At 29.8% G+C, this 23,796-nt stretch overlaps 3 protein-coding genes across 11 annotated transcripts; all 3 read right to left on the reverse strand.

The window, feature by feature from the left end:
• Window positions 1-8,348: 8,348 nt before the first annotated feature.
• On the reverse strand, window positions 8,349-9,018 carry LOC137809359 (ethylene-responsive transcription factor ERF027-like; the record flags this gene model as incomplete). Its single annotated transcript, XM_068610482.1, has 1 exon — window positions 8,349-9,018. A coding segment is annotated over one exon (549 nt), but the record flags the coding sequence as incomplete, so codon positions are not given.
• A 2,232-nt stretch (window positions 9,019-11,250) lies between these two features.
• On the reverse strand, window positions 11,251-13,663 carry LOC137811385 (uncharacterized). Its single transcript, XM_068613098.1, has 2 exons — window positions 13,421-13,663; window positions 11,251-11,690 (listed from the first exon to the last, which is right to left on the reverse strand). Exons 1-2 carry the CDS (start codon window positions 13,595-13,597, stop codon window positions 11,505-11,507), a joined length of 363 nt encoding a protein of 120 aa, XP_068469199.1. The 5' UTR covers window positions 13,598-13,663; the 3' UTR covers window positions 11,251-11,504.
• A 972-nt stretch (window positions 13,664-14,635) lies between these two features.
• Window positions 14,636-19,256, reverse strand: LOC137811387 (anaphase-promoting complex subunit 8-like). 9 transcript variants are annotated; one of them, XM_068613100.1, is made up of 6 exons: window positions 19,063-19,256; window positions 18,833-18,946; window positions 18,097-18,311; window positions 17,648-17,954; window positions 14,906-16,156; window positions 14,636-14,821 (listed from the first exon to the last, which is right to left on the reverse strand). In XM_068613100.1, the coding sequence occupies exons 3-6, from the start codon at window positions 18,180-18,182 to the stop codon at window positions 14,723-14,725; spliced, it is 1,743 nt and encodes a 580-aa protein (XP_068469201.1). In that variant the 5' UTR covers window positions 18,183-18,311; window positions 18,833-18,946; window positions 19,063-19,256; the 3' UTR covers window positions 14,636-14,722. The 9 variants fall into 9 exon arrangements, with proteins under 9 accessions (XP_068469201.1, XP_068469208.1, XP_068469209.1 ...); XM_068613107.1 differs by having other exon boundaries at window positions 18,097-18,273; window positions 19,063-19,238; XM_068613108.1 differs by having other exon boundaries at window positions 17,648-17,949; window positions 19,063-19,238.
• Between the last annotated feature and the right edge of the window lie 4,540 nt (window positions 19,257-23,796).

The raw sequence follows: 23,796 nt of genomic DNA on the forward strand, positions 1-23,796 counted from the left end.
CCAGTTGCTTCATCAACTTGACATTTTGTTTTTTCAGTAAAGATATTTGTTCATTTTCTTGACGTTTATCTTCCTCTCCTTTTTGTCGTAGTTCCTCCATTTGAGCTTAGAGGGTTTGGATCATCGCCATTTGTTATTCTGCCGTGTTGTCATTCATGTTGTTTCTTGTTGCTACCATCTTGCATAAACGAACGTTGGAAGTTGTATTGTCTCAGCCCCACGGTGGGCGCCAATTGTACCTGTATGAGAGAAGGGGCATAGGCACTACTTGCGTCTGCGCGTACAATTGTTGACGTGTCAGTCTCGATCTTCTCTTCCAGTTGATATTCGTTGTCCCCCTTGGTCTAGAGATTGAAAAAACATACCTTCTTTCTGGCCTGAGCATTGTATTTATAGGATTACTTTATGGGCTTCGATCCTATGGGCCTAGGATCAGTTACTGAGATGTGCACAACGTGTACCGCAATATCAGGGGGCGTCTATCACATTTGGATATGTTTCCCAGATTCTTCGGAATCTTTCAACTCTACGTATAATGGCTCATTTATTAACATTTATGATGGTTGGATTCGGTCGGCCACGCAGGCCGATAGGGGATAGTCCGGTCCCTACCGATACAAAAGTGAAAGCAAATGGTGAGATTGATAGATACAAGGCAAGGTTGGTGGCAAAAGGGATTCGAGCAAAGAGAAGACTATGATTACAAAGAAATATTTTCTCCTGTAGCTCGAATGGAAACAATGAGATTAATCATTGCTTTAGCTGCATAAAGGCAATGGAAAATTCACCAAATGGACGTCAAGTCTGCATTTCTAAACGACCCACTTGATGAAGAGGTTTATGTAAAGCAACCTCCAGGTTTCATACAATCTGGAAAAGAGGAGAAGGTGTACAAACTAACTAAGGTTTTATATGGTCTTAAATAGGCACAAAGAGCTTGGAACAAAAGACTAATGATTGGTGATGTGATTTTCTAATTTTATGTCTTTGTGTTGATGATGTGATTTTTACAGGAAGTAATCTCAAAATGATTGGTGACTTCAAGCATATCATGATGAAGGAATTTGAGATGACTGATCTCGGTCTTATGTCCTACTTTTTGGGCATTGAAGTCATCCAAGGAGACGATGTAATCTTCATTCATTAGAGGAAATTTGCTGTTGAGTTTTTAAAGAAGTTTAAGATGGAGGATTCAAAATCAATTAAGACTCTAATTGAAATTGGAATTAAGCTTACGAAGGAAGGTGATAGGCGAACTCTAGATGCAACATACTTTAAGCAGATTGTTGGAAGCCTTAGATATCTCATGCGTACTAGACCCGACATATATTATGTTGTGGGTTTGGTCAGTCGATACATGGAGTCACCTCGACAGGTTCATTTACAAGTTGTGAAGATAATTATGCGTTATATCAAAGGTACTACAACTTTTGGTCTATTTTACTCTTCATCTAAGAAGATTGAGATCGTCGGATACTCAGACAGTGATTGGGGTGGAGATTCAGACGAGAGAAAAAGCACAAGTGGTCATTGTTTTATGATCAGAAAGACTGTTTGCTTGTGGTCATCAAAGAAATAGTCAATTGTTGCATTATCTACTTGTGAAGTTGAGTATGTAGCAGCAACAAGTGCTTGTCAATTAGTTTGGCTCAACAATATCATGACTCAAATTGGTTTTAATCTAGTTGTTCCAATCAAGATTTATGTTGACAATGTCTCTGCAATTAGTCTTACAAAGAATTCGGTTTTTCATCAAAGAAGTAAACACATTGATATTAGATATCACTTCCTGCGAGACCAGTTGGGAAGAACATGATCAAATTGGAATACTGTAGATCAGAAGATCAGATTGCAGATATTCTTACTAAGCCATTGAAAATCGAAGCTTTCATCAAGTTAAGAAATTTGTTGGGCATGAAGATTTTTCCAAATCAGAATTAAGGGAGGATGTTGGTTATTAATTCAGATTTTATTACCCTTAAATTATTTATCGTTATTATTGCATTAATGGTCAGTTTAAGTTAGTATTCCTATTTTATAGCTTCCAGTAATTGTAATTTTATTATATATATTATTGAAGTAAATCAAAATGAATGAATCAGTTCTACAATTTTGCAATTTCGTGCAATTACGTTCAATCACTTTCTACAACCTTTTGCCTTATGTTATTTCCTTCAATTAGTTTCTACATATATTATCACTTATATTTTCCATTTTGTTATATAATTTATTAAAATCTAAAAAATAATAATCACTAATAACATTGCTAATTAATTTGCAAAATGTGAAAAGACCGACTAGTAGAATGCTTAAGTGTGTATCTATACCTATATATAAAGGGGATTCCCCTCTTTAATTGCTCTCAAATTTTTTCCAATTTTATCCTTAGATTAATATTTAGTTTTATTTCATTATTTTGGGTATTGCGTCATTTTCTTCTTTTTAAAAATATTTGGAATAAATGGAGGAGCGGTTTTGAATTAAAAGAGATGGTTTATTTTGGAAATCAATTGCTTAAAGAGAGAGAGTGTTTGTTCAAATTATGAGAGAGAAAAAAAAAGGAAACGTGAGTAAGTAGTACTGGCCAAACACAACCATTACAATAACCAACTATTATAAAATATCTAAAGTAACCGTCCCACGTCCACACTACATCCATTCCGCCTTTTCTTCAGCCTCCACTCTTTCACAATGCTCTCTCATGAGAGTATAAAAGAAGCACAAAAGAAGCGTATATAATTTCGATTATTTAATTGTTGGAAGAGCAAGTGGAGGCGGAAGAAGTAGAAAATGGAGAAGCTGATCTAGGTGAAGGAGAATCAATTGTTCTTCCCAACCTTTCGCGACCGCTTTCACTAATCTCAACCAGGTCGATTCTGACCTCGCTTGCTTGAACCCTCCAGGAGCAGGTTTCACTTTTATTCTTCTTTTTATCATTCTACTATATGTTGAACCAAGTGGTGTTCAAGCTTTGAAGAATCCAAACCCTTTGAAGGATGTTGAAGGCTAGGTTGTGCTTGCTGTTGCTGAGCTATCTTAGATAGGATCTGGGGTAGATTGTTTTGTAATCCACTCTTGATTGAATCCAAAGCATAGGCATTCTCAATCCTTTTTAAAAGAAAAGTGTTTTTCAAACTAAGTGAAAAACAACCGATTGTTTTGTCGAAACAATCGATCGTTTTATACTTAGGTGTTTTGAGAAAAGATTGAAAATTGTTTTTCAAATGGTTGAGCTGTTAAAACCAAAACAACCGATTGATTCAAAGAAACAATCGATTGTTTGTTTTGGTACCATAACAGAAAAATGGTTTTTGTTTTGACTAAGCTTTAAATGATTCTAACTGATTACGCTCCAGTCTTTAATGCTTTGACCAATCTTTAAAGGCAATTAATAGTTTGTGAAGATTTGATAACAAACAACAATCTTTGATATAAAACAGAAAAAACAGTTTTGAAGTTTTAACAAGAAAATATTTTGAGTTTTTTAAAGAGTTGAGATTGCTTAGAGATTGAGATTGATCAAAGAGTGTGTGATATGATTTCTGCTTGTATTGATTTCAGATTTGCTTCTGTAACAAGTGTAATCCTTGTATCTGTTGAACAAGTTTCTTTTGTGTGTTTGCTGAGAAGTGTTGTGTGTTGTTGAGGGGATCAAGATCAACATTCTTAGTGTTTGTGTGTTGGCCAAGAGAAGTGTGTGTCTTGAGGGGATCAAGGTCACTTTCTTGGTTGTGTTGTAAGTGATCTAGGTTTGATTGCTTAGTGGAATTCCTCAATGGTTTCTGAGAAGACTGGATGTAGCTCTGGGTTTAGAGTGAACCAGTATAAATCTCTGTGTGCTTTCTTTCTCTCCCTTAACTCTTTAAATTCAGTTCTGATATTTGTTTATTGGTATAAAAACCAATTGTTTCTGCAAAATAACCGATTGTTTTTCTGGTGTTGTGCTTTTAGCTTTGTGTTTTGGCAAACTGGATTCCTTATCAACTGTTTCTTGAGATAATTTCATTCTTGACTTAAAAGTTTTTTAAATCCCTCTTTAAACCATTCACCCCCCCCCTCTAGTTTAAAGTCATCCATTCTAACACTATATTCCTTCATCTTCACCCCCATTAATTTGGGAAAAGTGATTATTAACTTTGTTTGCTTATTCACGTGTTTTGTTAGAGTTTTGGCAGGAAGTTATTTTTTTTCCAGTGTATGCAAGGTAAAACAATATTTCGATATTTAGCATTTTTTTTGGATGAGTTTAGATAGAATGTCTCTGTTAGATCTGTAATCACTTTTGTTGTCATATTAAATCATTATTATTATCTTAATTTATATTTAGTATATTACTGCTTCTCAATTATGATAGTTAGCAAATTTCATGGAAGAGAAGGCAATTGGACCTTGGTTCCTAATTAGTATCTTTTGTCTTCCAGGTGTTAGGCATGATGGTTGATATATTCGAAGGAGATCAGGTGGTGACTACTCATATTATAGTTGATCTCCTCATATTAAAGTTGATTGAGTTGTTGGTTTTGATGCTCAGCCCAACAATGATCTAGCAGAGTCTAAAAAATCTAAAACATCCTACTTCTAAAACATTGGCTACTAATGATGAAGCATCTGAAGAACCGGTGATTGACCATTTTGACAATGAGGCACCACTAACCACTGTTGACTAATGTATTTTCATATTCGTGGAATGTTTGGTCTGATTTTTTAGGGTGATGAGTGTAGAGGATTAAATATAGTATAAAAGTATTCCACAATAATGATATTCTTTTCGTCATTTTATAATTACTTAAATTTATAACTTAAAAAAATAGTTAATATTATATTTGAAAGAAATGTTTGAGAGGTCCACTACATTTATTATTCCTAATTATTCTCCACTATCGTAGCAGTTTTAAAATTTATTTAAAAAACAATTTTTATGATTATCCACTACACATAAACCACTTACCCTACTTCCCACTTTCTCCCTCTTTCCTTCCAAGTACCTACTTTCCACATTCTTTTTTTACCATACTTCTCACATTTTGTGAAAAACTGATATATTATAAAAAAATAATAAAATTAATAAGAAAAAAGAGAAAACTAGAGAAATAAATAAAGATTAGAAATAAATTGATACTATGTTTTTCATGTTTTATTAATAATTATAAATTTTTAATTTTTATTGTGTTGTAATATGTGAGTTTTTTTAAAAAAATAACAATCTTATGAAATTAGTTAAAAAAAAGTATTTTATAATGTAATCATTTGTATTTAAAATTGATCAATTTCATATTTTGGATATTTTTTTTCTTAAATTTTATAATAAAGAAATATCACATATGAAATAAATTAATATTGTTAACAAATATGAAATTTACTTGAAATTAATATATCAATACTCTTCTATGTTTATCTTATTATTTATTAACTTACTTTTCTTTACTTTAACTACTTTTATGGAAAATAGTATTAAAAAGTTATATAATATTATTTTAAAAAGTTATTTACAATTTTTTAATTTTTTAATTAAAAGTAAATATAAATATTTTATTTTTATAATTTTTAAATTGTCTTTAGTTAAGCAAACACTAATATTTATATAATTATTAAAGAGTGTATTTATGATTGCAAAATGTGAAAAAAAAATGGAATGATAACAATTGTGACATATATAATAATTTAAAGAAAAATTATATAACTAATCCTAGTTAATTTATTTTACATTCAATTTTTTAAAATTTTTAAAATATTAATGTGGTATAAACATTCAAAATCTTAACAATGAAAGATGAAAAATATATAAGAAAAGAAAAGAAAAATCCTAAAATTAGTTAATAGTTTTACAATTTTAATATATTTTTTAAAGCAATTATTATAAAATTAAGTACTTTAAATTTGTAACAATTTATTATTCAATCTCAGTATTTTTAATTTTAGTTATTTATATTTTAACACATTATGTTTCCCACTTGAAATTAATATATAAATATAGTTTATTTTATTATTAATTAACTTAATTATTTTTACTGTAATTTTATTAAAAAATAGTATTAAAATATTATATAACTTTATTTACAAAATAAATTATTTAGTTATCTAGCAATAAATATTTTAACAAATATTTTATTTTATTAATTTATTTTAGTTATCTATACTCTATACCTATATACAGAGAAAATTCTTCATTATAACTGTTTTTTTTTAATTTATTTTTCTATTTTATCTTTATATCAATATTTTATTATTTTATTTTGGTTATTTCGTCATTTTATAATTACTTAAATTTATAACTTAAAAAAATAGTTAATATTATATTTGAAAGAAATGTTTGAGAGGTCCATTACATTTATTATTCCTAATTACTCTCCACTATTGTAGCAGTTTTAAAATTTATTTAAGAAACAATTTTTATGATTCTCCAATACACATAAACCACTTACCCTACTTTCCACTTTCTCTCTACCTACTTTCCATATTCTTTTTTTATCATACTTCCCACATTTTGTGAAAAACTGATATATTATAAAAAAATTAATAAGAAAAAAAGAGAAAACTGGAGAGAGGAACAATGATTTTACATAATGATGATGATAATGAAATTTTTTATTCATAATATATTATAAATTTATATTATTAATATAAGTGTACGAATAATAACATTATTTATTTGAATTTTAATATTAAACATAGATATATATATATAAATGATAAAAATAAAGAATGCAGGAGAGTGAGAGTATGAGTAGAAAGTGTAAAAAAAGTGAGTGTGTTTGGATTAGGGTATGTTAGAATGAATGTGTGAAGAAAGTTTATTGAGATACGTGAGTGATGTGATGGTTGTAAGAGTATTTTAAATTATTTAGAATAGTGTAAATTTTAAGATTATAAATTTAACATTATATATAAAAAAAGAATAAATAATTATTAATTTTGAGCATATTTTAGTTAATTAAAATAATTTAAAGTTTCATTTATAAATAAAAGAAAAAAAAATGAAAAATTCAAAGAAATAATTAAATATAATTTTAAATGTAAGTATAATTTTATTATTTTTCATTTTATTAATTTAAATAATTTTTTTTACTTAAGTTAATTTTTTTAGATAATTTTAATATTATTTATGATTCTTTAAATTATGTTATGTTATATATGTATATATATATATACACAAAATTATTATTATTAATAATTTCCATTATTAATATTATTGTATGAAAAAGTAAGGGCACCATGGTTTTTTAATCTCATTCTACTCTCCTTTCTCTTCAATTATGGGAAGATTTTAAATATCCTTAACTTTTCATTCACTCTCTCTCTCAATCTCCCCCTCTCATAAAAGCAAACAAAGATGACACCCATTCATCTTCACCCTCAACCTCTCTCACCCCAAAAAACAAACACACACTAAAATCCATTAAACAAAACGTAGAAGAATACTGAGATTCACTTAAGAGTTTTAACTTACCACTTATTATACACTATAGGATTTGTTCACAATTCTTCTCATTTTAAACGTCAAATATTTGTAAGTGTAGAACAAAAATTAGGTTTGAAAAGTAAAAAATTCCATCTAAATATATGTCCTAAACTATTGATTAAATAACTTCCAAAGTCGGTTATACGTTTGTCTTCTTTCACTTCTGTGTCCCCTCTTGTTTTATGCTTTTGATAATTAATATTAGTTAAAAAGAGACTTCTGAAACAACATACTCAAAAGAAAAATGTTACTCCTAAAATTTTTATTTCAAAGCCTTACACGTCGCCTTACTTGAGAGATCAAAAACATATTTGACCTTTTTATACTATAAAAAAACAAAAGGTCAAAACAGATAAAAAAAAAGGAAGAAAATATTAGGACCATATATAAATACAAAATTTTAGTTAATATTCAATACCCTTATATTATCTTAAATCTATATAGCTTGGTCTATTTGCAAGTTAATATACCTTTCGCTGATAAATGTTGTCTTCTATTCACCTATTCAAAATAAATAAATATTGTCTCCTATTTAATGTTGATTATTCGAGACCTTGATTTTCGCTGATACGGTATTAATGTCCTTAAATATAAATACCGATAACCAATCTGTTTATACGCAATATCGAGTTCAGTCCATGATGGTACAGTCCCCTAGTTTTAAACATAAGTTAATGAAGCTAAAATCCAAATTTACTCTAACAATCTCCAATTAGCCTAAATATCTCTTAACATTGATTTGATGCATGATGCTATATAGTTGTAAAAAGAGAAGTAACCAAGTTTTAAAAAGTTGTTAAATGATACTTAGAATCAATCTCTTAGATAAGTTTCCAATTTGAATATTATTGATAAAGAAAATGAAATTAAAAAATATCAACTAAAAATAATTAATTAGATTTTCTATTTAAAAATATTAGCCATCGTGAACACTTCATACAACATGATACATTGAAAAGAGTAGCATAGCCCTTGTTGTGAATTCACATAAGCTTTTTGAAGTTCATATGTCAAAAATAACTCCACAAAGTTTCTGCAGCTTGTTTCTCCGGCGAGTTATCAGACGGTGGCGGGCTCATTCTGGGAGGCGACAGAAGCATTCCGCCGGCCATGTCCACCAGCAGACTTGGCATGCCGAAAATGGCTTCCTCGTCCAAGAAATTATTTTCAAACCACCAAGTCGACGCATAATTAGTGTGGGTAGCTTCAGTTTGCGATGCAATGTTGTGGGAAGCTTCAGTTTCAGACTTCATCATTGCGGCTGCAGCGGAGGCAGCGGTGCGGATATCCGCAGGAGAGTTGGTTGCAGGGATTTGATACTTGGTAACGGAGTGAGGGAGGTTGAGAACGGCGGCGTCGCCTTTCAAGGCCAATGCTGCGACGTCGTAGGCGGTGGCGGCCATTTCCGGCGTGGGGAAGGTGCCGAGCCATATGCGGGAGGCCTTGCGTGGCTCGCGGATTTCGGAGACCCATTTTCTTCCCCGGGAACGGATTCCGCGGTAGAGTGGGTGCCTCATGGCGGTGCTGTTCCTTATATATTTAATGCTGTTTATTGGTAAGTGGTGATGTTTGGAGGGACATCATAACTTCCATATATAACAACACCCAAACACATTAGCTAATTCTATTAGTCTATTTATGTTTTAATTAAAAAATTGATTTTTAAGATAAAGACTTAAAAAAAGTAACATTTAAAAAATATGTTAACACCATTCCTAATAAAAATAAGTATATACTTTTTTATCTCATTTTCTTTAACCCTTTATTTTTTAAAATTCTTATCATATGTATAATTTTATTTTTTTGGCATACAAATTCCTCCCGTATGAAATGTTATTAAATTGTCGTAGACTATTTTTACATGACATGGTAAAAAAATTTAATTCATACAAATTCATTATTATGAAAGTTTAATATAATGACACATAATTTAGAAATTAAAATCAAATGATAATTTATATATATATATATATATATATTATTTTTTTCTTAAACTATTTATTTTATTGAGATGTATTCTAAAAAATAAAGTCGTGATAAAATTTCAACTTAGAAGAGAAGACCATACATAATATACATCATATGAGTTGATTAAAACTATTGATATCATCAAACGAAATTTGAGATCGAAATAATTACTTTGTTATGAATTATATGTAAATTAACTAAAATTATGATAATCTCAATAACTAACAATTTTTCCCACTCAATCGAGTTTAGTGGAATAGTAAGATACACTTGTACTGTTTTTTTTAATCTTTCTCTTCTTTTGTACAATTTCAAAGTAACGTATATCATTATTCAATATGAAATTTCAGGGTTAATTCAACACAGTGAGTGCAACTTAAGACAACTTTTTTTTATTTTATTTTATTATAAATTAGTCATGTGATGAGCCTTTTCGTCAACATATGTAGTGTTTTTATTTTGTAAAAATTAAAAAAATATTTTTGTTGGCGAATTTATAATTTAAATTTTATTAGTGATTCTCTTGGATTAATGGGTGTCCGCGTTTAGAAAATAATGCGTAGAGTGTGTATAAATAATATTTGATATCTAGAGGAAGAAAGCGAAAAAGAAAAAGAAAATAAAATTATATATATACAGACACACACATACTTTATTGAAGCAGATGCCTTTCTCTTTCCTGCATTTTCAACAAGAAGAGAAAATGAATTGTTCATCTTTTCCCAAATGCACTATAAACGTGGGGAACAATGATATTCACACGTATTTATTCATTATTGTTATTTCTTACATATTAAATTACTTATCATATATATACAATACTGTATTAATTTCTATCTGTATTTTAAATTTAAATTTATAGTAAAATGATTTATTTATTTAAATATTAAATATTTTATAAATTTATGAAAATTAGATATTTAATTTATTGAATAGTTTACAATTTAACACACTCTCAAAGAAAATTTAATATATATCTATATAATTACAAAAATATAAATATATTATATTAGGTAAACTTTCAGCTACTGTAGAACTATTTGTCTGATTCTATTACCACACGTTTCACTACTATCCAAACATTTTTGGTATTCTAGGTCCAATTGTCGTTTGTTTCATTGACAACTGAATCTAATACTTTAATATGTTTTCCAACTTTGTTCTCAAGTGCCATGGAAAATCATACGATGGCATTATATATATCAGCAAAAAATGTTTACATAGTGAACCAATCTAATTATGAAATCATTAAGAACATTTACTATTAGAATATTTAATTAGTTCTTAATGTGAAATATTTGTATCTGATTCCTCTACATTGAGATGATGGACTGAGCATGACTTAAACTGTTCTACTAGCTTATCTTACAAAATAATATTTATGTTAATCATTATTTAATATCATAAAACAATTTACGAAAGTAGTTCTTCATTGGGAATTGGATCCAATACAATACTGTATATCATTTGAATCAATTTCAGATCATACACGTATGGCATGACAGTGATTTAAAAATTGAAAAAGAAAACACATACAAAAATAAAGAGAAAAAAAGGGAAAAAAGGGAACTATAATAGTATCCAATTCACAGGCTCATGGCATCTAACTTACCCTTGGACAAAACTCTCTTGGTGAAATTTCAAAAGGGTTGGCCTGGACGCTAGTTCATTCAATAAACCTATCTGTCACTATAACTTATTAATATACAATTTTCTTAGGTCAATGCAAGTGGAAGAATTACAGTGTGATTATTAAATGTTATCCGAGACAAAAGGGTGTGATCCTCAAATACAAATAGTCTAGGCTGAAAGAGATGTTCATATCAACAAAGAGAATATTAGATATCCTCTGAAGAATTTGACTAAATTGAATAACAAAGTAAAATGGCTGGTCACTCTTGTCTGGAATGAACGACGGACTTAAATTTCCGCCTAACCAACCCCACTTATAAATAGAGTTCAGTGCTAATGCAAACACATCCAGCAACAAAACACGATTAAATGCAGACAAAACATTACCAAGTTCATAGTGAGTTTTAAAAATCTATATTCACAATGGTGGAGATATGCAACTTAATCACTTCTTCGGCTCCTTGTCAACCTTGGTGTCTGTTTGCTCTGGAATTGGTTGTATTCTGACATAAGGTTTCCTGGTTAAAGTCTCTCCTCTAAGAGCAGCAATATAGCGGTCATTAGTATCCTCCTTCCGCTGTAGTTCTCCAAGGTACTCTGCCAGTCTCTCTTTATTGACTTGCCCCATCATCTGATACATAATTAAATCAACTACATTGTTAGAACTTTCACCAAAGAAAGGAAATTGCCTCAATGAAACAAGTGCGAACTTAACTATTTAATTCAACCTAATAAGTTCTAAGATAAACTGAATTTCTATCACAATCCAAGACAAATCTTGTTGGTCACAGATGTAGGTTTAAAATGATCATGCAGAAATATCAAAATGAATTCTAGATTATGCAAAATGTGGGATCCAATATACATTGACCATTCACCCAATGGTTCTGAACAGTTTACGGCCTCACACCTGCAGGCTCCATATACGTTTAATATTGAAGGAAACAAACCCTTTCGTAAACAAACATGCATAAATATACCACTATAACAGTTAATTCGTTTTGGAGTAGAAAAGTAGTCAAAACGAAGTCGATTGAGTATATATTATTGGACTTTGGCAGACATCGCCCATGGGATCTGAAGACTTGTTTTTGAGCCAAACAGTACACCAGGAAGTTTCACAATTGTTTATCATAATGGTAGTCAGTTGGAGGATACAGGTCCAGATTAAAAATCACAGAACACAGAATGATGGTAAGCACCACCTGACAGCACTAGAAACCAATAACAGAGATTGAGGTATCCCATAAATGAAGATCAGATGGCTAAAGTATTGGAGTTATACCTGTATCTGATCCTGATAGACATGGGATAGTTTTAGAAATGTATCCAAGGAGAATTAAAGTCCAATTTTATTGACTGATGCGTTGGAGATAAGGCTCCAACATTTTGTGTAGAACTAAAATTACACATGGCTCTATGTTTCCCCTGTATCGTTAATGCTATAGTAAATAGTAGGAAATAACTAGCTGAGTAGGACCAATGATGTTTTTTAGACATCCTGAAAGGTATTGGGGAAAGGCATGTAATTTTGAAACAAATATGAAAATAACAAATTCAAATATGAATAATGCCCTTTGTTCTCATCACAAGTATTGTTTTTGTAAGTGATCACCGTCACCACTGATATAAATTATAATTGTGCATTACAGTTACAGAATAAAAAGAAATGACCAATGTCTCCATAAATATTGTGCATTTATCAAAAATGTTTTTTAAATTTATATTTTTTAAGAGTTTCTTGTATTCCAATATCTGTACTGTATCAGTCATAATAATGTCTATTAAATATCTAGGCTTCTCTTCACAGTGACTCTATTAGCTTAGGAAAAGAAGAAATAAAGAAAATGTAAAACAGAAGGGAATTCTCCCAAAATCCAAATGACTGACTGTGGCTTCTCCTCTCTCCATTGCCCTATTTAATCCCTTCACTCCACTCCCTAGGGTAAATGCAATCTGCATCCCTTCTTCATTCTCTCCACTTCTTCTACTAAATAACTGCCAGTTCATTTGCCATAACCCTCCCAGATGATTTTAATTTCCCCTTGCTCCTTCAATTCCACACTTTATATAGTTTTAAATTGTTATCCACAATTATGGCTCATATAGTTAGGTTAAGGAGCTTCTCCCACGATCAAAGTAACGAATGACATATATCACATCAACACAATAAAACCGCTACAGCGGTACAGTGGATCAATTCTCAGCCAGCAGCCGCAAAAGTATATACTAAATTTGAAATAGTGAATAAAAAAGCACAATAATCCTAATCCTAATCCTACAAGGATTAAACTTTATGCATAAACAAAAAAAATAGAAAAGGATTGGAATAAGGTTTGGAAGGGCGAAGGAGAGAGTTACCAATGATTCGGGACGAGCACTTCTGCGAAGATGGGTCTCAAGCTGCTCGTTGCGCGTGTTAGTGAGTTGCATAACGCCATAGCCTATGACGCCCGGAACGACGCCGCATATGGTAGCGAATGCAAGGAAGAAGGGTTTGGATTCGCGGGTCCTCCTCACGATCCATTTCCACGCCATCTCTCTCTTTCCTCTCGCCGCCCTACGCCCCCTTCTCCAAACCTTATAAGTATTTTTTTTTTCAAAACAACAAATTTATTGTACTATTTTTTTAATTTATTTTTGGTAAAAAAAAGGAAATAACAAGAAAAAGAAAATAAAAATCGTATGCTTGTATATAAATGTTTTATATCAAATATGAATATAAATAAAATGTTGTGTTTGCGTATCAAATGTCAACTGTTAACAAATTACTTTTGTGAAAGGATTATCAAATATCAAATGTTTATAGATTTGGATGAATTTTTGAACAACTTACTTATATAAAGGTTTTATTAAAATTAAAATATTTGAAATTGTAAAAATTTGTAAGAAAAATTGATTATTTAAAAAAGTAAATTATTTGAAAAAATATATATTTTACTCTCTCTTGACGAATCAAACAATTAATTAACACATAAATTTTAGATAAGTAAATTATGTAGATTTAATGAATATCATAAAATATATTTTCCGTATTTTTTTTGTTTACACAACCCTTTGTTAGACCGTCTCGATTTTTTTTTTATATAGATGGTTATCTTTCAAACCATTTATATCTTGTATAGGAAGTTCTCTGGTCTAGACGGTCTACAAGGACCTTCCTTTTATACAAGATTTTGATGGTCCAAAAACAAACTGTTAAAGTAAACCCAATTGTGACTGTTAATGAAAGTTTTGAGTAATTAGACATGACTTTCGTTTTAGATACATAGCATGTTAAGACTGAATTTCTAGATGCAGACATTCACGACAATCTTTCCATTCTATTAAATACTACATATGCGTTTGTATTAACATCATTTTAAGATATAATAAAACTTATTCTTTATTTTTTTTAAGGATATTTTCAGCAAATAAACAAAGTGACATGATTATATTATTATGCGATGTTGATTATTTAAAATGATTTTTAAATTCACAAATACTCATTCATATTAACACAAATAATGGGAAAGTGTGAATGTAATGAGCCTGCACAAAAAATGAAACAAGAGAAAACAGAATAGAAGACGTGAATTAAGATTGAATTGTAATTTTCTTGATTTCCATTGAGTTTGATTCGTCTATACAAAAAACTCATAACTGTAAAACACATGTGGTTGGTCAAAAGGAAGTAGGAGGAAAATGCTCAACATCCATGGAAGGGAGACCAGACTGTACGGTTCGCATTCCTCTAAGTATACTCTTTGCTGTTTCTCTTTCCTGCAAAAATTAATTAAAACATTTAATGATTTTAGAAGACTAACCAGCTTCAAATTGAAAGTTGAGTAGAATATTTAGACTCACCGGGCCAGTATAATCCAGAAGACGTGTGCAGTATACCTCAGCTTCTTCAAACTTTTTCTGTGCTCTGTAATATTTTGCAAGATAGAGCAAAGCCTCAACCATTTTAGGCCCTTCCCTCTCTTCAGATTCCATCCTCTCTAAGTCCTTTTTGTAGAAAAATGCAGCCTCTTCAGGGCGCCCCAGCTCCGAAAGAAGTCTTGCTAAGTTGTGCAGTGCAATTGCTTCCCTGTCATTACAATTTGCTGCTCTTCTGTAACACTTTACTGCTTCTTCAAGCATGCGTAGTTGATCAGTTTCATAGCACTGTGCCATTGCAATCCACAACCGAGAATCATTTGGCTGCAAGAATACAGATTTTTTGAAGTAATGAAGCGCATAGAGAGGCATGCCCATCATCTCATAAGCCTGTCCTAGTCCATACCAAGCACGATAATCACGTGGGTCAATGTCTACTGCCCGACGATAGGCATCTACAGCAGCAGGAGTGTTTTTCATCTCAACAAACTCATGTCCCATAAGTGTCCAAGCAGATAAGAAATTTTTGTTCAATTTAAGAGCTCTCCTAAAATACACAACTGCCTTTTCATGCTGCCCCTTTAAACTGTAATAATTTCCAATAATACAACAAGATTCAGGTCTGTATTTATCAGTCAAGAATACTCTATGGGCAAGATAACTCAAAGCAGAAAAACATTCCTTTGCATAAAGCACGTTGGAGTACATGTCCATGTCTTCTACTCTGTATGGATCATTACTAAGCAGTTCTTCAAATATTGCTTCAACTTGATCAAATTCTCTCAAACTGTACTGCGCTTTTGCAATTTGTGCCTGTATGTAATTACTATTACCAAAGGTTCCCAGTAGGTATTCATATTGTGACAGAGATTCAGTGTGCATCCTTAATTCTTGGTAAACACTGGCAAGGAAAAAGTCCTTCATCCAATGGCTATTGAGATTAAGACTATTCAATATATCAACTGTTTTGCATAAGGATTGCAGCTCAGTCCAGACATTCCAGTTCCAAGGGTAGCTATTCACAGATTCCACGAGAACTGTTCGGGCAAGGTTCTCACTGCCTTTCTGTTTGAGCACAAGACCATATAAGTACAAACCAAAAGGATCAATTTTACCGTTATTGCGGAGTGTTGACAATTCCCTCTCCAAAGATACTAATTCACGATTGACAGCATCGCTCTTACCCAGAGGCCCCTCAAGTTCTACCATTTCTTCCTCTTTTCGCTTTTCTCCAGCCTGTATAATGTAAAAAAATATGAATATGTAACAATGTAGACTTGGTTATTTTAATTTAGTTTCTCTAAACAGAAAAGTAACAAATGATGCAGAACATATATTACGATCAACAATCTTCTCTATCTATTTATTATCTATCTATTATATATATAAGGATTGATTGGGCTGAAAAATATAAGATCTTGTTCTCAGAAAAAAAATATAAAATGTCTAATTTTAAGAAAATCCTCCAACAATAATTGAATAGAAAGTTGAATAACACATTACGTACAAAGTGGGATCAATATTACATTAAGCATAACCGAAAGGTTCTGCGGTGTTTATGGCTTGCAGGTTAAAAATATATATTTAATGTTATTTAGCTTATCCTTATTGAAGAAAACACACTTTGCAAAGAAATCATTCATTAAGGTGAAATTACAACATAGTTCATCACAATGTTTTAAGTTCCCAATAATGGCCAAAGATACTATAGTGAGGTAGCATATGCCAAGGTAGCTTTTACTTTTAATTTTTGTATAGTTTATATAATGTATATGCACATAAATTCTCAAAAAATGATAACAATAATTGCTAGATAGTTGTATAGCTTTAACATTTTACTTGTACTCTATTTGTCAAACCAGGTGACGCAACATGGCCCCTTTTTTAGTGTGACCCATGCACAATTCCACCCACGATTCAGTGCACTGAATCAAACAATAATCGTGATTCATGCGATTCTGAAAGCTATTCAAACAATACAGGACCAATTCCATAGCCAAAACGAGTGTTGCAACGATTGGTATAGTGGCAGTAGAGAATTGTATGGTATATGATACTTACTACCACCATGATTCTGATATGGGCAATGGAATGATATATAATATAACAACGGTTTTTGTTAAGATAACTATTTTTTTGTAAATTGTGATCATCATCCACTGATCAATGTCTGTAAATACTTTCCATTTATCTAAATTAATTATTTAAAAGCTTATATTAGCATATCATATCATATTTTGAAATTTCAATAGTTTCTTACGCCCCTGTATCTTTGTCGTATCATACCAGTGTTGTAAAAAGATAAAAAAAATGTAAAAAGATAAAAATAGGATAATGACCCTATCCAAAAAACAAACTAATCAATTGCATATTAATTGCAATCTATTTAGAGGATAACACATATCTCCAATCGAAATGGATTTTGCCATGAAATTGAACTGAAATGCATGTACTGTGCCATGTTTGTATACTTTCCCTAACTTCTCATAAACCTTTTGTCTCTACTAGTGTGCACTTATGGAGTTACATTCATCAAAGACGATTTGTTCACCAAAAACATATGAAATGAATGAACTATCAAATTCTCTTCAATACTACAAACAAATTATGGGGAAAGGAACATTCAAATCCAAAATGCATCAGAAGTTTCACTACACACAAACATATAAAATCCTACTAGTAATTATGCAATTCAATACAAATCAAAAGAAAGAACAAAAAACTGACCAGATAGAGAGCATAACAACGTAAGAATACCGACTTTCTTCCATTTTGATTACGAAGAACATGAGCAGCTCGCTTATACTCGCGGCAATCAAAATAAGCCTTTGCCTGAAGGTAAAAATCATCATCTACAAGCTCATCTTCCTCCATCACAGGTGTGGAAACATACGAAACACCCGCAATTGGGGTCACAGTGACATCATGAGTCTTGTACTTCCGGCGAATGCTTGAACTCCCACGCTGAAATCTGGTGTTCGAAGGAGTGAACTTCACAGGGTCATGCTCAATACCCACCAACTGTTCTGCTGCCCTGAAACCACATTTTCATCAGAAAAAACCACCAACTCGCGGAAATGACATAGAAAAGCAAATGGAAACTTCAAAATTCAAACTTAAATGTCTGGTTGAAAACTCCAAATTTTCTTTGAATTATAGGATTTTTGTTCGGATACCATTTGGAAGCAGAGTAGAGACATCGATCGCTTAGTTGGCGAATCGCGACGCGAAGTTCACTTCTGCAACTCTCTTTGGAGCTCATGGCCTTCGGCTGCGCTGAAAGAAATGGAACCGCGCCCACTGCTTTTTTTCAAATTGTTGTCTTCTGTGTCTTTCCTCTCCCTACTTCATTCCTTTAGAAATGAATTGGGAACGTGCATCACAGTCCTCACTAAGCAAAAGTCAAACACTTACAAAACCAATACTCAAAATTTAAGTATGATGAACATAAAGCTTAAACTAAACCAGTAAGGAGAGTGAAAAATATTAAACAGAAACGATCCAGTTCTAATTCCTACCCATCTCCCTCAGTACTGCAACTGGTTACCTAATGACTTCAGAGGCTCACAGTCAAAGATGGTTAATAATGAAAAGTACGTTTGAAATAACCAATTTTCTAAGCAGCTAGCAACCATTCGCTCACTTCCAATTGTTATAGCTCGTCTTATGTTGGCAACGATTACTGAATTGTAAAATAGGGAGACACTCTTAGAATGCTAATTGCAAGCATCTTCATAACCCATTATGTGGACATACAACGCTAAAACAAAAGACAATAAATAAATAGACTTCTCATAGTTGAGAACGAGCTCACACAATTTTTGTTCTATTCAAAAATGGGGGAAACAGTAGAAGCTAAAGCACAGCACATAAACAAAATTAATTAAACTGAGACAACGGTCACATACTTACCGGAGCTTCGTTAGTATCGACTTGGTTGGGTTCTGACACATCCAAACGCTTTGAACCTTTCATCATCGATTTGGGGAAATAGGGCTTTTGCGGTAATTAACGGTTATGCAGAAGCTGGAACAGAAAATTCGACAGTATGAAGCACAGTCCAGATGAAAAACCGAAAAAATAAATCATTTCTCAAAAATAAATGCGTCAATTGGATCCGTTGGATCGAATGAGAAACTCACTTTCAACTGAAAACGTTGGATGGAAATTGATTAGGGTTTTCATTCACATGGAGCACGTGCTCTCCTGGTGGCATGTCGACGCGAGTGAGGGCCACATGCTACTACTGTTTAAGCCCAATAGGGAACACTGAAGTGCCCTTTCCATCATGGCCACTGTTACAATTTGTGTTGTGTTTGAATTAGACAGTGAAGCCAAGTAAATTAGATTATTTGGATTATGATAAGTAAAAAAAAAAGTGAAGGCAAAATTTAAGAATGTGATTTGATAGATTTTATAAAAAATAAAATAAAATAATTTTATATACCTATGTATAAAGGGGCTTAACTGCTCTTAATTTTTTTTACTATTTTATCCTTATATTAATATTTAATTTTATTATTGTATTTTTTTTTATTTTATCTTTATTTAATAATTTATTGTATTAATTTAAACTGATATTCTTTTTTATTAAAATTGTAGAATTTTAAAATTGATTTAAGAAACAGATTTTATGATTTTTCACTACACATAAGTAAAGTATCCTACTTCTCACTTTCTCTCTCCTATAGGTACCTACTTCTCACTCTCTCTCCACTACACATAACACATTCTTTTTTTTTACCATACTTCTCATTTTCTTTTTTCTTTCCTTTTCACTTTCATGTAAAATCATACTTTCATTTCTTTGATTAATCTTTCTGAAACCCTAATTTGACATTTGTTTCATGAAATTGTAATTGAAGTTTGTGACTAGAGGAAACGAAAAGACTCAAAAAAGTTGCGCGCTTCATCACAACAATAGGTAATCTTTATATGCATTTCAATTTGTAAAACACTAATTTGTCTTCTGAAATTGTGATTGAAACATGTGACTAGAGAGATAAGAAAGACTCAACAAGAGGAGACAGAGGTACATGATGAAAGTCATCATAAGACCCTTTTTTGTAACAATTTTATGGATTTAAATGAAATCATACAGAACATTAACTAAACTATATTCTCATTTCCTCACGGAAAAGTTACTTCCAATTTGATTTTTAAGTTTTCTGTCATCACCATTTCTTTATCTTTGCTCTTCCTCTATATTTTCTTCTTTTAGGTTTTGATTTTTGAAATCATCTTAACTTTTCATAAAGTTATGATTTTAGAGACCACCTTCAAAATAGGTTCTCTCACCAGAGAGCATTATGTAGAGAAGGTATGTCATCATGTTCTTAAATCTATGTTTTACATGTTATACTGATATTTTGTTTGTTTTGTATTTGTTAATTGTAGAGAGTTAATATTCATAGCAAAATAGAGGAATCAGAGAAGGAAAAACTGAGTTTCGTTGTCGCGCTCACTCCCCCAATCATAAGGTTCTAACACGAAGGAACATTAGATTTGGGTGCGAAAGATGGGAACAATTTAAACGAGTCTCTATACAGGTCCAAGGGTCCAAGGTGAAGAAGAGAGAAGCAGATTTCATTGCATTTTCTTCTTTTGTATATAATATTTTTCAAACAATTGAGGATGAATTTTTGGTTTATTGTTTAATCGTGTCATATGTATTGTAATGATTGTCATATATTATTGGTTGTTTATAGACCTAATGAAAAATATTGGTTTAATTCCTATCATTGATAAAATATTAAAAATTATTAAAAAAAAATATGAAACTCAAATTCTATTCAATTATTTTTTTGGTTGAGTTTGTAGTTTTAAATAAATTTTAACTATTACCAAATACATATATTTTTACCCATAATTAATAAAATATTAAAAATTATAAAAAAAATATGAAACTCAAATTCTATTTAATTATTTTCTATCTTTGAGAGACGATTTTTAGTCCAAATAGTAATTTTGAATTTTAAATTTTGAAAATTCATTAATTCTCTTTATCATATGTAACTTTTAATTACCGTTCTCTACTGTTTTATTAACCTACTATTTAACTGTATATTCTTTTACTTTTCATTTTAATGTTATTAATAGATAAATTGTTTTTGAAAAATAAAAAAATACTAAAGAAACAGAAATAAAAAATGCGGATACACAGGCACGTCAGTGCCTGTGTTCCGCTAGTATATATAATAATAATTAATATATATATATAAATTAATTAATTTTAATAATTATATAATAATTTTAATTATATTATTATTAATATTATTTATTTATTTTATTTATTATAATTATATTTATTATTTTATAAATTATTATTAATATTTTTATTTTAATTATCATTTTATATATTTATTATTAATTTATTATTTTAGTAATTATTATTATTTATATTATAATATAAAATTGTGCTCAGTTTCATATGTGCAATTCGTATAAAATGAATTAATCAATATAATAATTATAAAATATATATTTAATATAATATATATTTAACAATAGTTTCCTCTGTTAATTTAAATTGCCGGAATTAGAAGAAATATATTTTGAAGCTTTTGAAATATGTTTTCTTAATATAAATTACTTTTTTATCGTGACTTTAACTAATTTTTGAAAAATACTAAATGATATTAAACTTCTTGCATCATCACATAAATACGTAAATAAATATAAATATGATATTTGTTAATAATTATCAACTAATAAATTATCATTGTGTTTTAATTTCCTATAATTAAACTCTAAACAAAGTCCTGTAAATAAAACAAAATAGTAATTATAATATCTTTTCATGACTTACAATGTATTGGAATGGTAGAAGGTAAGTGGGTGTTAAACGATATTATATGGGTTGAAGCAAATGGTTTATTAAAGGTTGAAGTATATTAAAGGTTGAAGATATGAGGATTCAAGTTCTTCCTAAATAACTTTTAAATTTGTATAAAACTAAGTAGCATTCCCTTATTCCCTTCACTTTCTTTAATAGAATGGATTTCTTGTAGAAGATCATATAAACGAAAATATCTTTCAAAAACATCTATCTTAAATTTTTCCAAAGATGTTTCACAACATCAATATAAATCACATTTTCTGCATTATATTTTCACATCTGTTCCAAATTTTTTAATTCTTAATCTTAATCTTGATAAACATATTACTACTCTTATAAGATTTGAACATACATTTTTTTTATTGTTTTCTTAATTTTGTTTATATTTTTTTATAAAAATGTTTATTCAAGACAAATTTTAATTTTAATTTACCATTCAATTCTCACTCAATTTTAGTTTAATTTGAACCATTAAAATATTTCATCAATTTTATTTCAAAAAATTCCGCATCACATGTCATTATCTAATTATCTAATTAATAATGGATAATTTGGTGAAAAATATTTTTAAATAAGATGTTAAATTTAGTGAATCTTAGGTATGTGGGAAATTTTTTTATGACTACAGTAGCTTTAATACATTAGATAACTTTGACCACTGTTACTATTTATGTTTGTGTTTGTATCATACACACAGAATTTGAAGCTTTTAAGTGCGAACAAAATGAGATTATTTATATTAAAATAAATTAAAAAAGGAAGAAAAATTTATAAAAAATTGTGATTAATTTAATAAATATTATAAATTAAAAAAATTAAAAAACTAATATATATAATAAATAATTTATTATATTATTATAAATTAATTTTAACTAAATAAAAATAATAATTTTAAATTTATTATTACTAATATTCTTTTTCATTATTATTTATAATTATTTTATTATAATTATCATTTTATAAATTATTAATATTTTTTATTTTAATTATCATTTTATATATTTATTATTAATTTTAGTAATTATTATTTATATCATAATATCTATATCTATATATAAAAAAATCTTTAAAATCATTTTTTATATATACAAATGTTTTTCCATTTTATCCTTACCTTAATTTTTTATTTTATTATTTTATCATTTTGTAATTATTAAAAGAGTTACCAAAGCAGTTTAAATATTGAAATATGAAGATTTAATATTTTTTTCTAACTTCTTTCATAAATAAATATTTTAACTCCCATTCCCTTTAACTGTTTTTCCTCATAACTCCTTAGTTTAAACTGTTTTTCCTCATAACTCCTTATTTTAAACTGTTTTTCCTTGATCTCCTTATTTTAATTCCGTCTAACTCCGTAGAAAAAAAAAATTAAGAAAGAGAAGTGTTTAATACAGAGAAAGAAAAAACAGAACTTTATGACAAACAAAAAAATTAAAAGAAAAAAAAAAAGTAATCTTGCAGACTTTTTTGAGACTAATAGTGATGGGGGCTTTCCCTTCTCTGTTTGCGTCCGAACCCACACCCAGATTCTCAGTCCTCTCACTTGCAGTCGTAACCCCATCATCTTCTTCTTCCTCGGAAGAACTCTGTTCTGATTCAGAGTCCCTCTCAATGAGAACCTTCAAAAAAACAGTTCTTCTAGTAACGGGTGCCATTAGAGAAGGAAAAACCTTTGCGAGTAATAATATAGTTCAATATTTTTATATTTTCCCATTATTAAAATATTAAAATAACTAACTTGATTGCGTGGATTTGTTTTTTAAATTTAGCTAGATTTTGAAAAATCTAAACTGAAAAAAAAAAATTAAAAGTTGGGTATCTTTTTCCAAAAGATAATAATGTTAAATTAAAATATTTCAATTTAATTTGTTAATAGATTTTTGTGTTTCTATTTACGTTAACGTGAGAACCAACAAATTAAATTTAAAATATATAATACTGAGAATAAAACAGATGATGTAAACATGACACAGATATTCAAAATATAAACTGTGTTAACCATTTTCTCAAAAACCGCCAAACCTCTTTCATTCTG

The sequence above is a fragment of the Phaseolus vulgaris genome, chromosome 2, assembly GCF_000499845.2.
Source record: "Phaseolus vulgaris cultivar G19833 chromosome 2, P. vulgaris v2.0, whole genome shotgun sequence".
Classification (NCBI taxonomy): domain Eukaryota; kingdom Viridiplantae; phylum Streptophyta; class Magnoliopsida; order Fabales; family Fabaceae; genus Phaseolus; species Phaseolus vulgaris.

Bases quoted from the DNA above. Each gene is read 5' to 3' on its own strand.
- LOC137811385 (XM_068613098.1), bottom strand. From the start codon at position 13,597: ATGGCGTGGAAATGGATCGTGAGGAGGACCCGCGAATCCAAACCCTTC. The intron at 11,691-13,420 runs GTAACTCTCTCC...ATTATGTATCAG, and splicing joins GTGCTCGTCCCGAATCATTG to ATGATGGGGCAAGTCAATAA.
- LOC137811387 (XM_068613100.1), bottom strand. From the start codon at position 18,182: ATGAGCTCCAAAGAGAGTTGCAGAAGTGAACTTCGCGTCGCGATTCGC. The intron at 16,157-17,647 runs GTCAGTTTTTTG...TACATTATACAG, and splicing joins GTTGTTATGCTCTCTATCTG to GCTGGAGAAAAGCGAAAAGA. The intron at 14,822-14,905 runs GTGAGTCTAAAT...TAATTTTTGCAG, and splicing joins TTCTGGATTATACTGGCCCG to GAAAGAGAAACAGCAAAGAG.